We start from the raw sequence: 23,400 nt of genomic DNA on the forward strand, positions 1-23,400 counted from the left end.
CACACACCCCAGCCCTCTGCCCTGACCCCTGACCCCCCCCACACCCCCAGCCTTCTGCCCTGCACCCCCACACCCACCAGCCTTCTGCCCTGATCCCTGAACCCCCCACCCCTCTGCCCTGACCTCTGAACCCCACACACACACCCAGCCTTCTGCCCTGCACCCTCTGCCCTGACGCCTGAACCCTCCCCCAGGTCTGGGGTCCCGGCTGCCGGCCCCTTGCCAGCCGGCGTCCCGGCCACAGGCCCCGCTCAGCCCGCTGCAGGCCTAGGTGAACAGAACCCCAGGCTGGAAGCGGGCTGAGCAGGCTGGCAGCGTAAGATCAGCATTTTAATTTAATTTTAAATGAAACTTCTTAAACATTTTGAAAACCTTGTTTACTTTACATACAACAATAGTTTAGTTATATAATATAGACTTAGAGAGAGAGACCTTCTAAAAAACGTTAACATGTATTACCGGCCCGCGAAACCTTAAATTAGAGTGAATAAATGAAGACTCGGCACACCACTTCTGAAAGGTTGCCTACCACTGCCCTAAAGCTGTCCCAAAAAGGAAAATGCTAGTGATGTGGTCCTAGCAAAACTAATGTTATTTCCGAGCTTTGTGTTCTCTAACTACCATTCTTTTTGGAAGCATAAATTTTTATTTTAAGAAACTAAACATTTTCTGATAAACAAAATGATCATTTTTAACCTTGAAGAGTACCATTCTGGATACTGTTTTCAACATAGAAATAGTCCTCTGATCCATGATAAATGTTAGAGACAAATTTACAACATACTTTGTTTAGAGGTTATAGCCTTGCCAATGATGGAGTTAGCAAAATGGAGAAAAAAATAGCTTGACCTTAAAACAGAAGAAGAGCCTGAGTGGTGACATATTCTGCTGATTAAATGCTAGCAGCATGGGATTTGTTTATACAAGTGCAAAGAAATAATGCAGATCTAACTTTGAAGAGAAACTGAACTACTAATATAAAGACTTATTTCTTTTACAAAGTTGTAAATAACCCGACATAAAACCCAAGCATTTAACTGTTTGATGGAGTACTGTGAAACTAGAAAGAATAGCTGCAGTGTATTTAAGTTCCTGTTTAGTAAAATTATTAACTCCTTTCCATTAAAATTTGACATTTATATAAATGATATATAAATAGTAATAGTCTCTATAATCACAATGTAATAGTAAAGGTCCAGTGTTTATAATGGACATGTTCAGGTTTGGAACAGCACTCACATAAGAGTCTGAAAATGGCAAGTGGTGCCATTTTAGGTCCATTAGCTTTTTAGCCTGAGCTCCTCCTAAGAGAGTTGCATCTGAACAGGGAATAAATTGTGGCAGAAGAACACAGTCAAGTAGAAGAGAACGTTTTGATGCTTCATTTCACATGGAGTGAAATTTTGTTGAGAAAGATAAGATACATTTCTTCTTCGAGTGCTGTCCCTGTGGGTTCTCCACTCCAGGTGACGGTGTGTCCCGGCGCCATTGATCGGAGATCTTCGGTAGCAGTACATGGTCGGAAGGCATGCACTCAGCTGCTGTCTCGCGGTCTCGTTAGAGTCTGCCTGAGCGCGTGCGTCCCGCTCCCCCCTCAGTTCCTTCTCAACCGTCCTCAGCTGAAGACGGGACTTGAGGCAGTGCTGATCCTCTTCCCTGGTCTCTGAAGGAAACAATTACAAAGAACATAGAAATAGTTAGTTAGTAACATCCGAGTTGTTTCACTTCCTTTAGAATAGTTACTTAGTTTAAAAAAAAACAAAAACCTTTTTTCCTCAGGATTCAAGAAATGTGCTTCCTGTCAAGACTCAATGCTAAGGTCCGATGGACATTCACGTTGTGTGAAGTGCCTCAGTGAGACACACGTCCATTGCCAAGCGTCTCCCCACCAGGAGCCCAGAGCCCTTCAAATTCCCCCCGCGGATCCAGTGGCCGGGCTGGGGCCGGGATTTAAAGGGCTCAGAGCTCCCACGGCTGCAGGCAGCCCAGAGCCCTTTGAATCCCGCCCGCAGCTCCAGCGGCCGGGCTGGGGCCGGGATTTAAAGGGCCCGGAGCTCCTGCTGCTGTGGGGAGCCCAGAGCCCTTTAAATCCCGGCCCCAGCCCGGCAAGCCTTGGGGTTCCCCGCAGCTGTGGGAGCTCCGGGCCCTTTAAATCCCGCTCACAGCTCCAGCAACCGGAGCTGCGGTGGGGATTTAAAGGGCCCAGAGCTCTGTGGCGGCCGAAGCCCCGGGCCCTTTAATTTGCCCCTGAGCCCCGGGGGCTCCCAGCCACCTCTGCAGCTGGGAGCCCCGGGTTGATTTAAAGGCCCTGAGGCTCCCAGCCACAGCCGGTGCCCCAGGGCCTTTAAATCTTGAGAGGCCCCGCCCCCCTCAGGACTCCGGCAGTACCGGTAAGTCCTGTAAGTTATTTTCACCCCTGGTCGTGGCCCACCTCCCGAGAAACTACAAGCTACCCATTTTGCCATCTCCCTCTCCCACAGGATAGGCCTGCAAATAAACATCCAAAAATCCACCCTGACACCTACACAGCAAATCAAATTCATTGGAGCTCACCTGGACTCAATTCGAACCAGAGCCTCACTCCCACACAACAGATTCCTCGCTATCACACATCTCATATGCATGCTCTCTGTTCATCTCAGGATACAAGCAAGAAGTCGCCTACAGCTCCTTGGCCATATGGCAGCCACCACCTTTGTGGACAAGTACGCCAGGCTGCACATGAGATGTCTTCAGGGTTGGCTCAACTCCAACTACAAACTCAGCAGGCACAGCTTTTTCATGCTGCTAACACCTCCAGCGAACATACTAGCTTCCCTACAATGGTGGACAAGACCAGAGAACCTCTGCATGGGTGTTCCTTTCCAGCAACGATCCCCGACGCTCACGCTCACCACAGATGCTTCCCTGATCGATTAGGGAGCACATCTTGGGGGACACACAGCACAAGGCCACTGGTCTGCGCCAGAGATGTATCTACATATAAATCTCCTAGAGCTCAGAGCAGTAAGACAAGCCTGCCTTCACTTTCTTCCCCTCATAAAGAACAAATCTATCCGGGTCCTAACGGACAATATAGCACGTATGTTTTACATCAACAGACGGGGGGAGCACGATCGCACTCCCTATGTATGAAGGCCATCCGGTTGTGGAATTGGTGCATACAACACCACGTACAATTACTGCTTCGTACCTACCCGGCTGTCACAACACTACTGCCAACGCACTCAGCAGACACTTCTCCACAGAACACGAATGGGAATTGCACCCTGCGATACTATAACAGCTATTCTCCCACTGGGGCACCCTGTCAATAGACCTCTTTGCCACAACCCAGAATCACAAATGCTACCTATTCTGCTCCAGAGCGGGATTCAGGACTGCATCTCTAGGAGACACGTTCCTCATCCCGTGGAACAACTCTCTCATGTACGTCTTTCCACCAATCCCTCTGATACCCAGGGTTCTACACAAGATCAGAGACGACAAGGCCCAGGTCATACTTATTGCCCGGCTTGGCCGAGACAGACATAGTATCCTTACCTGCTCCACATGTCCACGCGTCCTCCACGGACTCTCCCCAGCAGACCAGATCTGCTTTCTCAGGACAATGGGTGGATTCTTCACCCTCAGCTCCAGAAACTCCACCTGACCGCGTGGTTCCTTCATGGTTCCAGACCCACAAACTAGCCTGTTCCGAGCAAGTCCAATATGTCCTCCTGCATAGTAGAAAAGACTCCACTTGTAAAACTTACCTGCAGAAGTGGAAGCGCTTCTCCCTGTGGTGCTCACATAAACACTTAACACCCCATGCTGTGGCCCTTCCTAACATCCTAGTTTGAAACTAAAACAGGACAGACTCGCGCTCAGCTCCATCAGAGTACACCTTGCGGCCCTCACCACCATGATTTGTTAGACAGCTATTCACTCTTTGCCCACCCCACCATAAAATGCTTTCTCACGGGCCTACAAAATCTCTAGACTGAGATTTATCCATCGGCAGCTGCATGGAATCTCAGTCTCGTTCTTCATGGTCTTATGAAACCTCCATTCGAACCCTTAGCTACCTCATCTCTTCTTCACATGTCCATGAAGGTGGCTTTCTTGGTTGCTATAACATCAACAAGGAGAGTAGGGGAAATAAGCGCCCTGATGGCCTACCCTCCCTACACAACCTAAGGTGGTGTCCACCTTCCACCTTAACCAACCAATATATTCTACATTCTATTCCAAACCTCCTGAGACTCTGCACGAGGCGACTCTGCATACCCGCAACATCAGACGAGCAATTGCCTCCTATTTAGACAGGACTAACCATTTTGTAAGTCCTCGCGACTATTTGTCTCCACTACTGAGAGATCGAAGGGTGCGGCCATCTCTAAGCAACGCCTTTCCAAGTGGATCTCTGACTGCATCAGATCCTGTTACCACATTCAGAATGCTCAACTGCCCAAAGGCATCAAAACTCATTCTACTCGAGCTATGTCAACATCCATTGCTTCCTCCATAATGTACCCATTCCTGATATCTATAAGACGGCCACATGGTCATCTGAACACACATTTACCAAACGTTATGCTATCACACAGGATACCACAGCAGAGACCATAGTAGGCCATACAATACTGTCTACAGTACTCACTGCCACAACTCCAAAGTCCCACCAGCCAGAGTGGGTACTGCTTCACATTCACCTGGAGTGGAGCACCCACAGGGACAGCACTCGAAGAAGAAGAGAAAGTTACTCACCTTGCAGTAACTGAGGTTCTTCGAGATGTGTTCCCTATGGGTGCTCCACTCCCCACCCTCCTCCCCTCTACTTTGGAGTACTATTCTGACTTCTCCATGGTAGAGAAGGAACTGAGGGGGGCGTGGGACGCACACACTCAGGCAGACTCTAACGAGACCGCGAGACAGCAGCTGAGCGCATGCGTCCCAACCAAGCACTGCTACCAAAGATCTCCGATCAATGGCACCGGGACGCACCGTCACCTGGAGTGGAGCACCCACAGGGACACACATCTCGAAGAACCTCAGTTACTGCAAGGTGAGTAACTTTCTCTTCTGGAGAGTTAGTTCCATCTCACAAGAATAAGTAGTGCATTTTATATGGAATATCTATGGAATATGCTATAACATCAGCACGTTTTTCTCCCATCAAGCTAAAAAAAGCTGTACCCTCAGTCAGTTTAAAAGTTGGGTGTAAAAGCTTTCCAGACACTGCTTAGACTTCTGCATTAGACCATTCTTTTATGTTCCATCCCTTCTCATTTCCTTATGTTACAGTAATTCTGTCAAACTTTTCATCTGCTCAATGAGGGTTATAAAAGAAGGAGCCAAGTTTGAAGTTCCTAGCCATTTTTTAGTTACGCCAGTACAAAATTCAATCAGAATATGTAAGGAAGGGGGATATTTTCTTCCCACAGACACACAATTCAAAAAGGGAAACCAAGTTTCCTCAAACATTCTTAAATAAATTATCTTGGGACTAAAATAAGCATAAAACATTTCAGTCCAAAGGAGTTTGCTTGGGGAAAGTTATGAGTAATTGGAAAGGTTACAAGAAAAGGGGAACAGAACCTCAACTATGGGATTTACTGCAGGAAATGCCCAAGTACACAAACACATTTTGCAATACCTTGAGCATATTCTCCCAGCTTGTTTAAGATGTATAAATGTAGCCCTTTCTTCACCAAGCCCCTCAAATCAAACAGAAGTAATAACAAGAAAGTACACTTTCATGTTTTAGGTTAATCCATTATCACGGCCCCCTGTGCATTATACAGTATTCAAGTGACATTGGTCTGATTGCATCTCCAAAGACCAGCTCTGTTAAAATACCCAAACACTGTGTTCTAGGGACCTGGAATAATGGATTATCATTGTAGATATTACGTACCAAGATGAATGGGATTTTGTGTATGTGACATAGTAGATGGGAAGTATTATTTATCTCACAGTGAGGATATCGTGTCCTCTCGTACTAAAGATATCCCTCCAGGAGTGGGGACTTCAATTATTAGGAAGAGACAGGTAATAGTAATGGGGGATTCAGTTATTAGAAATATAGATAGATTTGTGATGACCAGGAGAACCGCATAGTGAATTGTCTGCCAAGTGTGAAGGTTGTAGACCTCTAGATAAACTTATGTGCAGTGCTGGGGAGGAGCCAATAGTCATGGTACACGTAGGTACCAATGACATAGGGAAAGGCAGGAAAGAGGTTCTGGAAGCCACATTTAGGCTGCTAGGCAAGACATTAAGGTCCAGGACCTCTGTGATAGCATTCTCTGAAATGCTTCCAATTCCACGTGCAGAGCCGGTTAGGCAGAACTGCAGGGTCTCAATGCGTGGATGAGACAAGGATGCTGGGAGGAGGGGTTTAGGTGTATTAGGAACTGGGGAACCTTTGGGGAAAGAAGACTATACAGGAAGAATGGGCTCTACGCACACCAAAACAGAACCAGATTGCTGGCATGTAAAATTAAGAAGGTTGTAGAGAAGTTTTTAAACTAAGGGCTGAGGGAAAGCCAACCCAGGTGCAGAGGAGCACATGATGTTCACATGAGACATCCCTTAGAGGAGGATTTATTAAAGGGGATACTATATATCCTAGTAAAGAGGAAAAGATAGACGTTGATAAAGTACAGCTAGGAACTGAGGAGAATCGGTCAAATGAAAAAGAGTCCCATCACATGAAGGCAGAGAACTAAATATTGACAATTTTTATAAGTATCTGTATACAAATGCTGGAAGTCTAAATACTAAGATGGGTGGAATTGAGTGCTTGGTATTAAATGAGGATAGTCATATAATAGGCATCACAGAAACTTGGCAGAATGATGATAATCAATGACACAGTAATACCAGGATACCACATATATAGGAATTACAGGGTAAATGGTGCTGGTGGGGGAGTGGGGTTATATGTGAAAGAAAGCATAGAGTCAAATATAGTAAAAATCTTAAATGAATCAAATTACCCTAGAATCACTGTGGATAGAAATTCCTGGCTTGAATAATAGGAGTATAGCAGTAGGATTATACTACAGACCACCTGACCAGAATAGTAATGGTGATTGTGAAATGCTCAGGGAAATGAGAGAGGCTACAAAAACAGAAAATCCAATAATAATGGGAAATTTCAACTATCCTCTTATTGACTGAGTACATGTCACCTTAGGACGGGATGCAGAGATAAAATTTCTAGATACCATTAATGACTGCTTTTGAATCATCTAGTCCTGGAACTCACTAGGAGAGAGGCAATTTTTTATTTAATCCTAAGTGGAGCACAGGATCTAGTCCAAGAGGTGAATATAGCTGAACCATTCAGTAATAGCGACCATATTGTAATTGAATTTAACATCCTTGTAGCGGGGAAAATATGGCATTTAACTTCAAAAAGGGGAAATATACAAAAATGAGGAAGCCAGCTAAATGGAAATTAAAAGGAACAGTCACAAGAATGAAATGCCTGCAAGCTGCATTGAAACTATTTAAAAACACCATAATAGGGACATACCTCAAATCAATAAAAAATAAAATAGAACAGTAAAAGGACCAAAAAAATGCCACCTGGCTAAACAACAGAGTAAAGGAGGCAGTAAAAGGCAAAAAGGCATTCTTTAAAAATTGGAAGTCAAATCCTACTGAGGAAATTAGAAAGGAGGATAAACTCTGGCAAGTCAAGTGTAAAAGTATAATTAGGCAGGCCAAAAAAAGAATTTGAAGAGCAACTTGCTACAGATGCAAAAGCTAACCACAACACTTTTTTAAGTAATCAGAAACAGGAACCCTGCCAAACAGTCGGGGTCACTGGACAATCAAGGTGCAAAAAGAACACTGAAGGAAGATAAGGCCAATGCGGGGAAGCTAAATGAATTCTTTGCATCAGTCTTCACTGCAGAAGATGTGAGGGAGATTCCCACACCTGAGCCATTCTTTTTAGGTGACAAATCTGAAGCACTGTCCCAGATAGAGGAAGTTTTGGAACAAATTGATAAATTAAACAGTAATAAGTCACCAGGACCAGATGGTATTCACCCAAAAGTTCTGAAGAGACCCAGATGTGAAATTGCATAACTAACAACTGTGATATGTAACCTATCACTTAAATCAGCCTGTGTACCAGATGACTGGAGGATAGCTAATGTAATGCCAATTTTTAAAAGGAGCTCCAGAGGCTCAATTACAGGCTGGTAAGACTAACTTCAGTCCAGGCAAATTGGTCCAAACTATAGTAAAGAACAGAATTATTAGACACATAGAGGAACACAATATGTTGGGGAAGAATCAGTGTGTTTTTTTTGTAAAGGGAAATCATGCTTCACCTATCTATTAGATTTCTCTGAGCATGACAACAAGCATTTGGACAAGGGAGATCCAGGTGATATAATGGACTTTCAGAAAGCTTTTGACAAGGTCCCACACCTAAGGCTCTTAAATAAAGTAAGCTGTCATAGGACAAGGGGGAAGGTCCTCTTATAGATCGTAACTTTAGAAGACAAGAAACAACGGGTAGGAATGAATGTTCAGTTTTCACAATGGAGAGAGGTAAATAGTAGGGTTCCTCAAGGATCTGTACTGGCACCTGTGCTGTTCAACATATTCATAAATCAGCTTGAAAACTGGGTGAACAGTGGTGTGGCAAAATTCTGTAGACAATACTAAATTATTCAAGATAGTTAAGTCCAAAGTTGATGCGAAAAGTTACAAAGGGATCTCACAAAAGTGGGTGATTGGACAACAAAATGGCAGGTGAAATTCAATGTTGATCAGAGCAAAGTAATACACATTGGAAAACATAATCCTAAGTATCCATGCAAAATGATGGGATCTAAATTAACTGTTACCAATCAAGAAAGAGATCTTGCAGTCAACATGGATAGTTCTCTGAAAACATCTGCTTCGTGTGCAGCTACGGTCAAAACAGCTAACAATGTTAGGAACTGTTATGAAATAATAAGACAGAAAATGTCATAATGCCACTATATAAATCTGTGGTACACCCACACCTTTAATACTGTGTAAAGTTCTGGTCACCCCATCTCAAAAAAGATAGAGTTCAAAAAGGTATAGAGAAGGGGAACCGAAATCATTAGGGGGATGAAACAGCTTCCACATGAGAGAATAAAAAGACTGGGACTGTGCATTTGAGAAAAAAAATGCCTAAGGGGCGGGGGGGGGAGATATGATACTGGTCTATCATGAATGGAGTGGAGTAAGTGAATGGGGAAGTGTAATTTACCCCTTCTTATAACACAAGAACCAGGGGTCACCCAAATTTATAAGCAGCAGGTTTAAAACAAACACAAGGAAGTACTTCTTCACACAACACACAATCAACCCATGGAATGTGTATAACTGGGTTCAAAAAATAATTAGGTAAGTTCTTGGAGCATAGATCCATCGATGGCTATTAGCCAAGGTGGTCAGAGACACAACCCCATGCTCTGGGTATCCCTATACCTTTGACTTTCAGAAGCTAAGAATTGGCTACAGGGAATGTATCACTCAATAATTGCACTGTTCTGTTCATTCCCTTTGAAGCACCTGGAACTGGCCACAGCCGGAAGACAGAATACTGTACTAGATGGACCATTGGTCTGAGCCAGTATGGCCATTCTTATGTTCTTATGAGTTCCTTTGATAGATAGAGACACAACTTGACTAATTAAAATCAAATGCTTTGGGGAGTTTGTTCCTTTGACTAGTTTTTAAAGCTCATTTGCTCTCTGACTATGAAGGAAGACAGCATATTGTCAGGTTTCTACCACATTGTTTTTAACATAAAGCATAGTGACCAATTTTTTTAACAGAAGAACAAATAATTCAGCATGAGTGACTATTTTTTAATTAATATTCAAATGTTTTGGGACAGCGACAATTTATTTTGTTATGTTTTGTAGAGCTCCAAACATACAGACAGTGCTCAGCAAATAAAAATAATAAATGGTGAGATTTGTACACTGAGGATGACTTGCAAAAGATGATGTGTTTTATTGAGAGCTTGATGTGTTTGAATCTGTTCAATACTTTCTTCTTCCAGATTTTGTTTTGCCATTGTGTACACATTAAAAGTTGCCACTGCCTCTGATCAGACAATTAATTAGCCTCTTTGAAAGATAATTCCAGTGTTTTTGTCATGGATATGGGCAAGAATAAATGGCATGAATGATACCTTTCCAAAACTGAAAATGTCTGCATAAGACACGGAAACCAAACCTAAATCCATCACAAGGAGTAAACTAAATATTCCTTTACAAATCAGCACTTCTACTCTACAGTAATACTAGATTCAACTTCTACCATATACAAGGGGCAGAAAAGAGTGTGATTGAGGCTTCATAGTCCTTTTGTTACTTGTAATAAATTTTTTTACAGTACTTAGTGTGTGAGCTTGGAGACACTAAAAACCAATCTGTGATCTTAACTGAAGTTAAGCTTCTTTAAATCTGTTTAAAAGTTTCTGGCAAAATTTTAAATTCAATTAGTCATCGTTGTCGTTCTCTCTCTCTCTCTTTTTTTTTTTTTTTTTCCTCCTCCAACTCTAGACATACGTAAAATGTGTGCAATTACCATTTGGAAATAAGAATTTTGGATTGTCACCAAAGATCCTTGTTGTTAGGTTAAAAAATGTAAATCCTCTCAAAACAATTGATTAAGTTACTAGTACTTTAAGACGTTAATTTAGTAGTATGCATTGATATAACCTGCAGATGGTATTGTAGATTTTATCTAGTATATAAATCATTATCTTGAACTCAAAGTTGGCTAATGTCAAGTCTTTGTTTTCCCAGTATTTACATACATTCATTCTGCAGATTTGTAGCTTTGACTGCAAAGTTTTAGTTTGTTTAATGAGAAATATATTTGTCAGTCATGGAATATTTATGCCTCTTAGCCACTTAATTGTAATTGTATGGCTGTTAAGATTAGAGGATCCTTTTCACAGTTTTTGTTATAAAATTAAAATACCACTTCAAGAGATTTGTCTTCTACTTTGAGATATAACTGGTAGTCTACACCACTCAAAAGCGCTGAATCCCATTTGTTATGAAGATGTCATAATACTCTTTGACATGCATTCCTCTGGCTCCAATTTCATAGATATGTGCATATTAGTAATTTTATTTTGTGTAATCAAAAAGAATATAGAGACTGATTAAACCAAACATTATGTGATCGGGCAGTTGGCCAAAATAGAGAGCCCCATCTTATTATAGCTTCTCTGTGTAAAGGTTCCCCATAGATCCACACATGGATATGTTCCTGCCCATTCAAACAAGTAGGTCAACCGCCCCTTCAGGACTGTCTCTCACTTCCCCACGCTCCGCCAAGGGCTCTTTGTGGGCTCCAGAATCCATACAGAAAAGGAGAATAGCTTTGGGCTACTTATACACCATTCCCATTCCCATCCCCAGCCCTGGGGAAAATCCATTCGGGGGCTATTAGAGCCTTATGGTTATTAACTTCTGAGCAGAGCCCTTTCTGCACAGGGGACTTTCAAGAGGTAGAGAGTGCCAAGAGTTGGAAAGGGAAGCCCTGTTGGTGCTCCTGTCTTGACAGAGATCTGAGACAGAGCTGCAGAGTCCAGGAAGTGGTGTGGATGACCTTACCCTGCACCAATACCCCAGATCTCTGGGCCAAACCACTGCCAGTTCTAAGGGGAAAACCCTGTCTCTCAGCAGAGTAATTAAGAGGAAATGTTGTGAGGGCAACCTTGTGTTTTCTTTGCAGCCATTCCATCCCACAGGGAGAGGGGGCAAGTACAATTTTTTTTCCAATTCCTTGATTTGATTATCCTTCCTTAATATTTAGAATGCTGTGTAGCATATCACCTGTCACATGTCATTCACTTTTAGAATATATCCAGCTGTGAAAGGCTGAGACTTCTAGACTGGTGCTAACTATTACATACCTAGGAACATTTATGTTTGGCATTCTAATTAGATATAGTGCAACAAGCTATTAAGTAATATCTTACATTTGTATAGTAAATATTATCCTGAATGAACTGTTGGATTGAGAGTAAAAGGAAGGAAACAAAATCCCAGAGGCACACTATTTTATAAAGATCAGGTGTATCTTGTGGCCACTGGATTCTTGCTGTGAATGAACTGGTTCTGTGTCAGTAGACCACCTTGCATTTCTTTCTCAGCACAATATTTGGAAATGCATCTTGTTTAACTAGATAGTTCTTGGTTTAACGTTGAATTTCAGACACTGCACTATTTCATAGTGATCTACTGCATATGTTAATTTTCTCTTTATCCTCTTGGGTCATATTTAACATGTAATCATGTTAAAATAACAGGACTGGCATTAAAGGTAGGTGGCATAGGCTGCCATCTAGAGGCATCAGAATTGAGGAATTGTGCTCTCCCAAAAGGTCAGCTTCACAAACACCAGTTCAGGATCAGGATGGCTCTTCACTGTTGCACAGTGCTTGCAAAGTGCAGCCAGGGCCCAAGAAGTGCTGAATTCACCAGTAAGTGAGGGAGGGATGCCTGACACTAGGTTACTGGAGACACTGGATGCTGTTGGGACAGGAAGGAAGCTGAAAGGTCAGTTGGTGGGATAGTGAAGGACAGACACAAGTAGGCACCTCCCAAAGGCCTTCCTAACTGCCAAACTCATACATGACCCCTTCTTCCAATGAAAAGCATAAACACACCCTCCTAGGTACCAAATTCCCTCACAAACACTACTGACAAGTATTCTCAATTTGACCCTTGTCTAGCTGCCAGACCTCTTGCATCCCCAGCCTCTGGTGACAATAACAAGAAAGGTGTCCCTTTCCTTTTAAAGGTTTTCCATTTTTAAAAGTGTGGTCACCCTACACAGCCTGCTGAACAGGAGAGGAAATAGGAAGAGGTCATCACATCAGCCTTCTGCCTAGAACTCTCAGAGAGCTCTAGCAACAGTTTGCTCTTGTTTTAATATATGCAAATTAAATGCTAAAATTAGTGTAAGAGATTGGGAAGGTTGCAAATTTAGGCAGAGACCAAACATGAAAAATGTCAGTCTTCAAAGTGAATGTTTTGGAAAGTTAAGAATAAATGAAAAAAGGAAAAATGGAAACTATTTTTCACCCTTATGTATGTAGCAGTCAAACCTGGTGCACCTGCTGTAATACCAAAGATTTGATATAGATGTTAATTAAAACATCACACATGGACCTGTAAAGAATATTTATGATAATACATATACATAAGAAATAACTAATATATTTTTGTGCCATTTTTAAGTTATGTTCTCAGTAAGTTCTACGTTTCAGCTAATATGACAATGTTATCTTCAACTCTACAAGATGGAAGATAGCTCCTAATTTTAACAACATTTAACTTTTGAGTGGACTGTGCCATTGGTCCCAATTCAGCAAACCATTTAAATATCTTCTTAAAGTTAAGGGCATGAGTAAGTCTATTCCTACACAGGAAAACACTTAAATATGTGCTTAATGTCAAGCATGAGAGTCCCATAGTGGAGCCTTTAGTTCTAATATGTAGTGAGAACTCCTCACTAGTGTGCATTATGAGTTTTAGCTGTGTTATTTTACTTGTAGACAAACAAAAATGCAATATAAAAACCTTGAAATAGTTACTTCAGCACTGTATTTTCCAGATACCTGTTTTCTCTTCCTTGGTAGCTGCATACATTGTGAGTGTGGTTCAGCCAATGTATGTAAGAATTAGTTGCCCATCTCTTTACCAGGTTATTTTCCTAATTATTTATGTATTGGGCCAAAATACAGCTTGAGGTAAGCAGCTGCATCTCCCACGGCAGTTCTCTGAGGCAAGTCTAGCAGTGAAGTAAGCAATAGAGCTTTATGATTTTTTTAATTTCAACAAAAAAACAAAAAATTGCAAAATATTATTTTTACTGGTTCTAACAAGAAGTGCTGTAAATGACACACTGGCTTAAGTTGGTCAGAAAATGGGTATAAAAGTAATGTAGCTTTTACTGATACGATATTTAGGCCTCAGTTCAGGAAAGTTTAAGCAGATGCTTAACTTCAGGTATGTGCTTAAATCCTTTGCTGAATAGAAATGGCCTGCTGAATTGGGGATTTTAGTAAATGTGACAAACAAGTGTATGCTCAGCATTCTTCCACTGGAGGAAGAGTGGCAGGAAAAGCAAGTTACAGGAGAATTACCGGTTCAGACAGACAATGAAAAAATAAGCACTTTTCTTTACTGAATTGTGGGAAGAGGGAATTTTAGCTCAGGTTACAGCCTCTTATTACATCACTACTCTGATCCTACAAATCTTGCCAGGATCCCTCAGCAAAGAGGCAAGTGAGGATCTGATATTACAATTTTTAAAAAAGAGAGAAATAAATTAACTTTAATGTTGAGACACTACTTAACCATCATAAAGGAGAGTAAAAGGGAAGGTTTTGATTTGTTTTCTTTACTGTTCACTATTATAAATCAGATGCTGAATTTTATTTACTCCATTCACTGAACAAAGAAGCTGTACTTTTGTTGTTGCTTTTCAATAAGAAGGTAATTCTCTTGTTGGTTTCTTCAGAGTATATACTCCCAGTTGTATCAGTTTTATCAGCCATGTTGGATACAATGAACTAAAATCATTAAATTGATTCCATATGTGATAAATGCCAGACTTAAAATAATCAGTGCCTCTAGTATATTAGTTCACTGCATTTATTTGTGATGCCTACATAGTAACCCAGCCTTAAAACTGAAAAGAAAAAGATTTTTAAATATTAATTCTATGAATGCAGTAGCTATATGTGGCACTACTTGGGGATGAGGTTGCTAACTATCCATACATTCTTTGAATAACTAGTTAGAATTGGTAGTGTAGGATGAGAAATCACTTCTGCCCGTTTATCATGTACAATAGCCATTAACAGAAAACCAAAGAGTTCTGTCATCCTTGAGTCAGAATTGTATCAGTTGCAGTTATTCCAGCCTATGGTGGAATTTTTAAATTAATTACTCTTATAGCAGGAGAGTTTAAAAGAGAAGAATACAGAGTTATATTAAAAATATTGAAATAGCTAGGGTTGAAAACAGTAATTGTACATTCCAAAATGGTGATCATTTGCTTACAGAATTTGTAGCTGATAATTAACTATAGATTCATCCTGGTGCTTTATTGATAATGTAGATAATATTTTTCTCAAAAGAGAAATGTCTGAATGCATGCTAAATTGTCACATATTTGGTTGTTTTTTAAAAATTCCTCTTGGATTTAAGAGAATTAAGGCATTCCTATCAGTATTCTCTGAAGGGTTTTCAATGTCTTTTTGGCTATTGAACTAAAAAATGTGAACTATTACTTTGTTGATCTTGTTCTTAAACCAAACTGCATTATCAACTGAGAGTGTGTTCTTAACGTATTGTTAAAAGTGCTTTGAAAACTTGTAAATCCCTGTAATTTATGTTCCTGTGGTCTCCACTGCTTCTTTCTGTCCTTCTGGTTTTAATTTGAATGCAGTCCTGTCTGGGTGTGTACCTGTAAAATTGTGTTTTTCCAAGTACAATTTACAGTCATGACCTTAAGTTTTACAGTGTTCCTAACCTTATAGGAGCTTCCTCCTATACTGAAAAGCCAACTTTGGGTCAAGCAGCTCTTTCATATTATAATTGTCTAATCAAGGTTACTCGGAACAGATCTGATTTTGACATTTTTTAGTTTATCATCAAGACTTTGTACGACTAGTGAGTAAATTAGGAGGGTTCCCCTGAAAGATACCATTAATGGCATTGCTTTATTTCTTCAGATGTACACAGTTGTAAACCTAGCCTGCTTCATGACAACAGTTCCATTTATCTAAACAATTCTCCTTTTAGAGTCAATGGCACTGATAGAAACTGAGATAAGAAATACAGATGGGAGGATCTTTCTGAGTCTATACTTGCTGAAACTCATTGCTGTGCAATTTACAATCACCTTTTCTTTTCAGTGCCTGGGTGAATGTGTAGCAGACATCTATGATGAAACATAGTCTTTTATAATTGCTAGAGAGAATTATAGTAAAGCATGAATGTGCATCATAAGGGTTATATCATTACTGGTGATCTCTTTATTATTTTTCTAAAATCATGCTTATTATATTTTAAAAGTGTGTTGTTGTAAATTATTATCATCTCTTTGCAGTATTACTTTGTCTCTCTTATCGTAGCATTAAATGATGTATAGTAGTCTTCAAATAACTCTGTTTTCATTTGCTTGGGGTTTTTTTTTAAATTATGCAGGAAAAGGATGCTTTATAATCAAATATTCCTTACATTCTTATAACTGCTATGGATATAATACTTGTATTACAGAAATTATTTTGATTAAATCCTCTGAGCTTTTCTTTTAGCATTCATTAAACATTTTTTTCTCAACCATGTTCTTTTAGTTACTATAGTTTCCAAATTCCTACCAGTTAATGTAAAAGGAAGAGCAGATAGCACAACTGTTCTAATGTTATGTTACTCTTGTATTTTCAGGTAATTGTACAATCTGGCCGTCACCCCACAGTGCTGCAAAAACTATGCCAGTTGCCTTTCCAGTATTTCAGTGATCCTCGCCTAATCAAAGTGCTCTTCCCTACGCTAATAGCTGCTTGTTACAATAACCCTCAGAACAAGATCATTCTGGAGCAGGAGATGAGTTGTGTTTTACTTGCCACATTCATTCAGGTAGCTATTCTAGTGACGTGCAATTACACACAATCTGACTACAATACTTTGGTCTTTTCTGTACATATGAAATTAATTCACTTTAGATAGTACAAATAAATAACATTTAAGCACTTTAAGACATCTTCCAATTATTTTTCAAACCACAGATTATTTCTGTACTTGAGGCTTCTTGTAGTACTAAAAGGTTTCTAAGTAGTTGGGTTCTCACTGTCACATGTGGGACTCTATTTTCATTCAAGTGATTGGACACGGTGAAATTTGCACTAGTTGCAGCTATTAGACAATTTTTAAAATACTGCTTTTTAAGGAAGATATTTTATTGTACATGTGTTGTTTGTTTTCTATAATGCATCTAGTTACAGATAGATACTCAACTACGTGCTGTGTACAACAGATTTGCAGAGAGAATTTACTGATCATTTGTGCGTGTGTGTGTGTATATATATATATATACACACACATACACACATAAATAAAAATACCAGAATATATAATATGGTCCTGATCTTGCAATCTTTACATGTGTAAGTAAATCATTGAGTTAATTGAGACTACTCTCATGAACAAGGGTTTGCAGGATTGTATTCTCTTTTTGTAAACTGATGTTCTGTGCTTTATTCATTAGTTTATGAAAAACATATATATGAAAAAGTTGCATTAACTATTTTCAAATTAAAAAGTACATGCAGCTTAACTAAATATTCTGATTTTTATTTAAAACATATTTTGATGTTGATTGAACAGATTGAATTCTGTAGCAGTCAAGTGAAAGTTATAATTGTTGATAAAGCAATATTGTTCGTAGCTGATGATATATGACCAACTGAATGGAGAAAATTAAGTTGTTGGGGGGTTTTTCAAAAGCTTTCCAAATTTTCCAAATCTAGACTGGATATATTTTGGGGAGAGGACATGAAAGCTAAATAATTATTAAAAAGTCTTCAGATGACATCACGCTTTTCAGTGTAACTTTATATTTTCGTCATTTTGAATACTCAAAATTTTTACATAATTGTTACAAAGAACACTAGAATTTAACACTCAAAAATTGTTCCTATTGTAACCAACTCATTTTTGTATGCATATAAAAAATAATTCATTTTTTATTTTGATTTGTTTTTTAAAAGTATTAGCATATGCTTGTATGAAATCTCTAGTTGCCTTTGACGTAACTTAAGAAACACAAATTCGACATCACATGCAAACAGCAGTTTCCTCAACCAGAAGGGGAGGGGGGAAAAATTACTCCAGACACTAATCTGATCCTTATAATTAAAGTTATTTACCTAGCTTTTCTCACTGTAAGAGTGAAACTGGCATTGGTGATGGTCTCTGATCGAGAAGCCACAGCATAAATAAAATTACAAAGGTTAGCTTTACTTTATTAAATATTAATTCAGGTGCTGTTTATCCTGATTTGCAGTTCATAGGAATATTTGAAGTCAAGTGCCAATGGCAAATTGAAAATGTTTTCACATCAAAATTAAAAATCTAATGGTAGATCCTCAGCTGGTACAAATTGTCACAGCTCTGTTGACTTCAGTGAAGCTATGACAGTTTACACCAGAGAATCTGGCCCGAAATGTTTAAAGCACATAATAAGTACTGTAAAAGTGAAGGAATTTTCAGATATCAATAAGGAAACAACAGATTTACATTTATATTTATATGTCAACTTACTGTCATCAGGAGACAGACTCTGCGGTCCTTACTCGGGTAAATCTACCATTTGCTTTAATGGGAGTTTTATCTGAGTTTGGACTTTAGGATCTGCCTACCTCATTAGAGAACGGGATCCTTTATGCTAGGAAATGCAAAAAGAAATTCTTCTGGTTATTTGAATATTTGGCAAATATATTGGATATATACAATATTTGGATATATACAAATATCATAAAAAGTCATTAAAATATAGTTGTGTTTTAGAAATGTGTACAAGGCTAACTCAGAAGAGGAAAATGATTCAATCGGACTTTACAGCTATACATTTAACATCACCCCAGAAACAGAATTCTTTCCACACTCTACATCATCCTAGTTATTTTTGTTGTTTCTAAATCTGGATGCAATGTGTTAAAATAGATCAAAATATTATTTAACAGAATATATGTGATTTGATAAATCATTGCTCTTAGAGAATATATCAGCATGAATCAAAAATATCAGCTATGTTTGACAGATACTTAAATGAAGGGCCTGATCCTGAAAGCCCTTACTACTGACTTGAGTAATCCTACTGGCTACTTATGGGCATGAGTCTGCTTCCATTGAAATCAATGGCAAAGTTCAGACTTCACTGGGTGCGAGATCAAGCCCTACGTAAGCAAAAGACTACAAACAGGGCACATGATATACAGGATTGGGCACCTAAATTTTATTATGATCTATTGCTATTGTGCAGTCAGTTATTGTACGATCTAGAGTTAGTTACATCTGTGACAAAACTCCCATTGATTTCTATGAGATCAGGATTAGACTCTTGCTGTAGGTAGAGATAATAAACATTAGTAATATGTGAGTGACAACTGAAGAAATCCTTAAGCATATATTATACAAAGTGGAAAATATAAATCTGAGAAGACTTCTGTTTTAAAGAAATGCAGCGGTAGCTAGAATTTTGTTAAAGTTAAAAATCATATAATAAGAAGTGGTCCTAATTTCATAAGAAGGTGTTCTTGCACAAAATAAAGGCATTTTTCTGGAAAGTGTTATTAAAATCAACTGCATATAATATGATTTAAATGTTAACAGTATTTTGTTATTTCTTTATAACAAACATATCTAAGTTTATTCATTCACAGGTTTCATTAGAAGGATTATATTTTCTTGTAACTATGAAAAATTAAATCTCATCTCTTTTTTACTTCTTCATATAGTAGATCTGAAAACTAAATAACATTTGTTTTATTTTATAGGATTTCACACAGAATTCAGGCCAAACAGATAACCAGTCTTCTCAACAAAAGGGTATGTCTCCAGTGAAATTTACCAACTTAACAATTACATAACAAAAATGTGGAAGATCTTGTATTTTACTGTGATTAGCTCATGGTGTCTGCCCTCACAATAAAAAAAAATGCAGTAAACAACAAAATGACATCATATATTTAGGGAGACTCTTTTAGCCTAAGTTATTTACATGACTTGTAACTTGTAGTTTTACTGCTTGTAGCATCAGAAGTTCAGAATGTAGATCTTGTTAAATGCAGTGTGATGTGTTAGTGCTGGGGTCGGCAACCTTTCAGAAGTGGTGTGCCGAGTCTTCATTTATTCACTCTAATTTAAGGTTTTGCGTGCCAATCAATACATTAACGTTTTTAGAAGATCTCTTTCTATAAGTCTATAATATAGAACTAAACTATTGTTGTATGTAAAGTAAATAAGGTTTTTTAAATGTTTAAGAAGTTTCATTTAAAATTAAATTAAAATGCAGAGCCCCCCAGACCGGTGCCCAGAACCCAGGCAGTGTGAGTGCCACTGAAAATCAGCTCACGTGCCGCCTTCAGCACGCGTGCCATAGGTTGCCTACCCCTGTGTTAGTGTATCCTGCAAACACTTAAACATGCATACATTTACTCGTGTTAGTATGTCTCTATTCAGGGGTTTTAAGTCACTGGAGCCACATGAAGATTTTCAATGCACCCCAATAGCCCCCCAGACAATGGCCGGAAACTATGAATAAAATATTCTCCTGTGATTATATGCATAAGCACTGTATCAGTTTGTAAAAGGTTACTGCATTGTTTTCCTATGCTTGTAAATACCTTTGGAATGTGGAACATGATTAACCACTGCAAGCTAAATTTTTGAAAGATGTTCATCTGAGACAGCCATTGCCTAGTAGACTGACTTGAGATTCAGATGTGCGAGTGACTCAGGAGCTCATTTCGGGTTCTCCATATTCAGCATACAGTACAGTGGACCCTTTTATAGTCTTTTTTTATTTCAGCCACCAAGAAGTGATTCACGGTGATAACCAGTTAATACATTGCAGTATATTTAACAGGATACTGTTAGGCAGTCTAGGTGCAAAATTAAGGCTTTGAGTTTTTAAAAAATGTTTACAAAATCAGATATTATAGCAGTTTCATGAGACTTTTTAATATCAATTAAAACATTTTTGGTTTGATTTGAAACAAACACTTTGCTGCAGACATTACAGCATTGTGTTTATGCATAAGAACCTGCAAGTGAAACAAACTAAAAACCAAAGAGAAAATGAACTGTTTTATTTTCATTGTCCAAACTGAATGAAAGGCAAAAATACATGGTGACAGGTGAGTTTGATTTCTAAACTAATTCCAATTATAACAGTCTAAGGTATGATTAACAACATAATCAGGATCATTTTTTAAATATATCATTTTAAACCTCAAAGATAATGTCCCGTTAAATAAACAAGGTTGGACTTTCATTCTGCTTGATACAGTAGAATTTGCTTTTTATATTGAATCATGAAGCTGAATTATGATTGTTTACAGTAGTTGAAGAGTCTGATCTTACAAACCTTTACTTTCATGAGTAGTCCCATTAACTTTACTAGCAAGTACTTATGAAAGGAGTACTAAAAGTTTGCAAGATAGGGCCCTAAGTTCCTGATCTTGCTGTGAGCTTTCTGTGGGCAGATCTCTTCACCTTCATGGGACCCCGTTAAAGTAATTGGTAGCCAGTGACAAATTAGGGCAGTCTCAGAGCTGCTTAACTGAAAGGGACTGAATTGGTCCCTGACTGGTGCCAAAACACAGGGAGCACAAAGGTGCATAAAGCCCAGTTATTGTCTGGAGCAGAGCTTAGCTTGAACAGAGAGACTGACGCAGTAAGTGCCTTGCCATTACTTCACTGCGGTAGGATAGCTCCCTTCACCAAAAAAATAATGCATGCATAGTAGCATAGAACTTTTTTTCTGTGTTTTAAGGACTTTGTTTATAGGAGGTAAAAGAGGTGAATCAAGTTGAATTGCCCATGTTTTTTATTCTTGTTTTATTACCATATTAAGAAAGAATAGTTTGATAATTTTATGTTTTCTCTTTAGCAGAAAAATTCTTCACTTCCCAAGATTATCTTGAGCTGTCTAACAGATTCCCTTGCCAGGCCTGGGAAGAAGCACGACAGTTTTTCTTGAAAAAAGAGAAAAAATAAGTGTTTCATTTTGTTTCCATTTTTAAAACATCTAACATGTTAATGTTAAGCAATTTGTGCTAATTACATACTTTAAGAAACTGTTTTGGAAACTTCTAGATACTCTACATACTTATGTTGTAGATATATATAATTTGCACTATTTATGTCTTAAGTATTGTAGATACTTTAAAGCTCTGTTTTTTAATTTTGAAAATTGTTTATTTCATTTACATACTACATCATGGCTTTGGTAGCTTCTACCCTATGATGTGTACTTCTTGCACTGTAAAACTGCTGAAATTAGGTTACAAATATAGAAAATGTTATCTTCTATATATCTTGTAATAAAATAACTTATTCTGTTTGTAGTGTGACTTATTCAGATTACTATAGACCACACAATCTCATAAATAGAAATAGAAGTTTTGAGGCGTCTTTTGAATTAATCAAAGTTTTAGCAAGTTTATGCTGAATTGACTCAATTTAGAGTTCATTTAGACTTTTCTTGTGATTTAGAATAAGATCATTTGTACTAAACTTTTTAAGCCACACACATTTTTAAAGTTTGAATAAGACTTTCATAATAATTGTTAAAAAATTGTGATGCATCTTGTTACTGTTAATGTTTTCATAAAGCTATGTCAAGCAATATTAAAACACAATTATGGTGTTTCTGTTGAAAATAAGATTTTCTTTTGCTTGTTTAGCTAGGCTAAAATTATTTCTCAGAAATATGACAGTCTGTGGTGATTCAGATTACTACTTTACCCTGGTGAATTGTAACAATTACCAGGCACACACAAACATGAGACAAAAAAGAAAAATATGGATATTATAAACTTATTCAAAACTAAACTTGAGAGTATCAGAAGCGTAGCTGTGTTAGTCTGAATCTGTAAAAAGCAACAGCTCTTGCATCTGAAGAAGTGAGGTTCTTACCCACGAAAGCTTATGCTCCCAATACTTCTGTTAGCCTTAAAGGTGCCACAGGACCCTCTGTTGCTTTAAACTTGAGAGATGCATTAAAAAGGGTGTAACATAAATGCCACCATGATGTTGTAAGCAAATAAAAAATTGTATTGTAGAATGTTTAAAGAATGTTATATATTGTATAAAATCAGACCCCAGGCTTACAAACCGATATGCGAACACTGGAGTGAGTATCTTGAAGAATAGTGTTACAGAGCTCCCCACCATACTAAGGAAGAGTTTTAACTATGGATTTTGCAGGCTCCCTTTCCTTTCCCTATTTTTTTCTTTCTTTCTTTCTTTCCCCATTTTTCCTCAATGTCAAGATTTCTGCATGTAAAGACATTTGTCCGCTCTAAGCCAGCCACTGTCAAGTCAGTGTGTTTAACATCACAATTTTCAGCCACAGCAGAGATTCTGATGGTGCATGCCTCAGTGATAACATGAAGGATGGGGCAAGGGAAGGAAGACTCTGATTAGAAAGGAGACAATGTAGAAAAGAATCTGAAAAATCAAAATTGTGCCCATAGGAAATACACAGAACACTGTCATTATGATAAAGCTCTGTGCACATTTACAGTGCTGCATACATAATAATCAAATGTTAAAATATATAATTGCAACACTTCACTAATCCAAAGCT

At 38.6% G+C, this 23,400-nt stretch overlaps 1 protein-coding gene across 1 annotated transcript in view; it reads left to right on the forward strand.

The window, feature by feature from the left end:
* Nucleotides 1-22,152, forward strand: part of SCAPER (S-phase cyclin A associated protein in the ER) — a gene marked incomplete in the record, with an annotated part of 368,987 nt that extends 346,835 nt beyond the window's left edge. Inside the window, 3 exon segments of the mRNA XM_034784768.1 lie at nt 16,473-16,664; nt 19,583-19,634; nt 21,700-22,152. Of these exon segments, the coding sequence (XP_034640659.1) occupies nt 16,473-16,664; nt 19,583-19,634; nt 21,700-21,806 (351 nt within the window).
* Between the last annotated feature and the right edge of the window lie 1,248 nt (nt 22,153-23,400).

Source organism: Trachemys scripta, chromosome 10 (assembly GCF_013100865.1).
Source record: "Trachemys scripta elegans isolate TJP31775 chromosome 10, CAS_Tse_1.0, whole genome shotgun sequence".
Classification (NCBI taxonomy): domain Eukaryota; kingdom Metazoa; phylum Chordata; order Testudines; family Emydidae; genus Trachemys; species Trachemys scripta.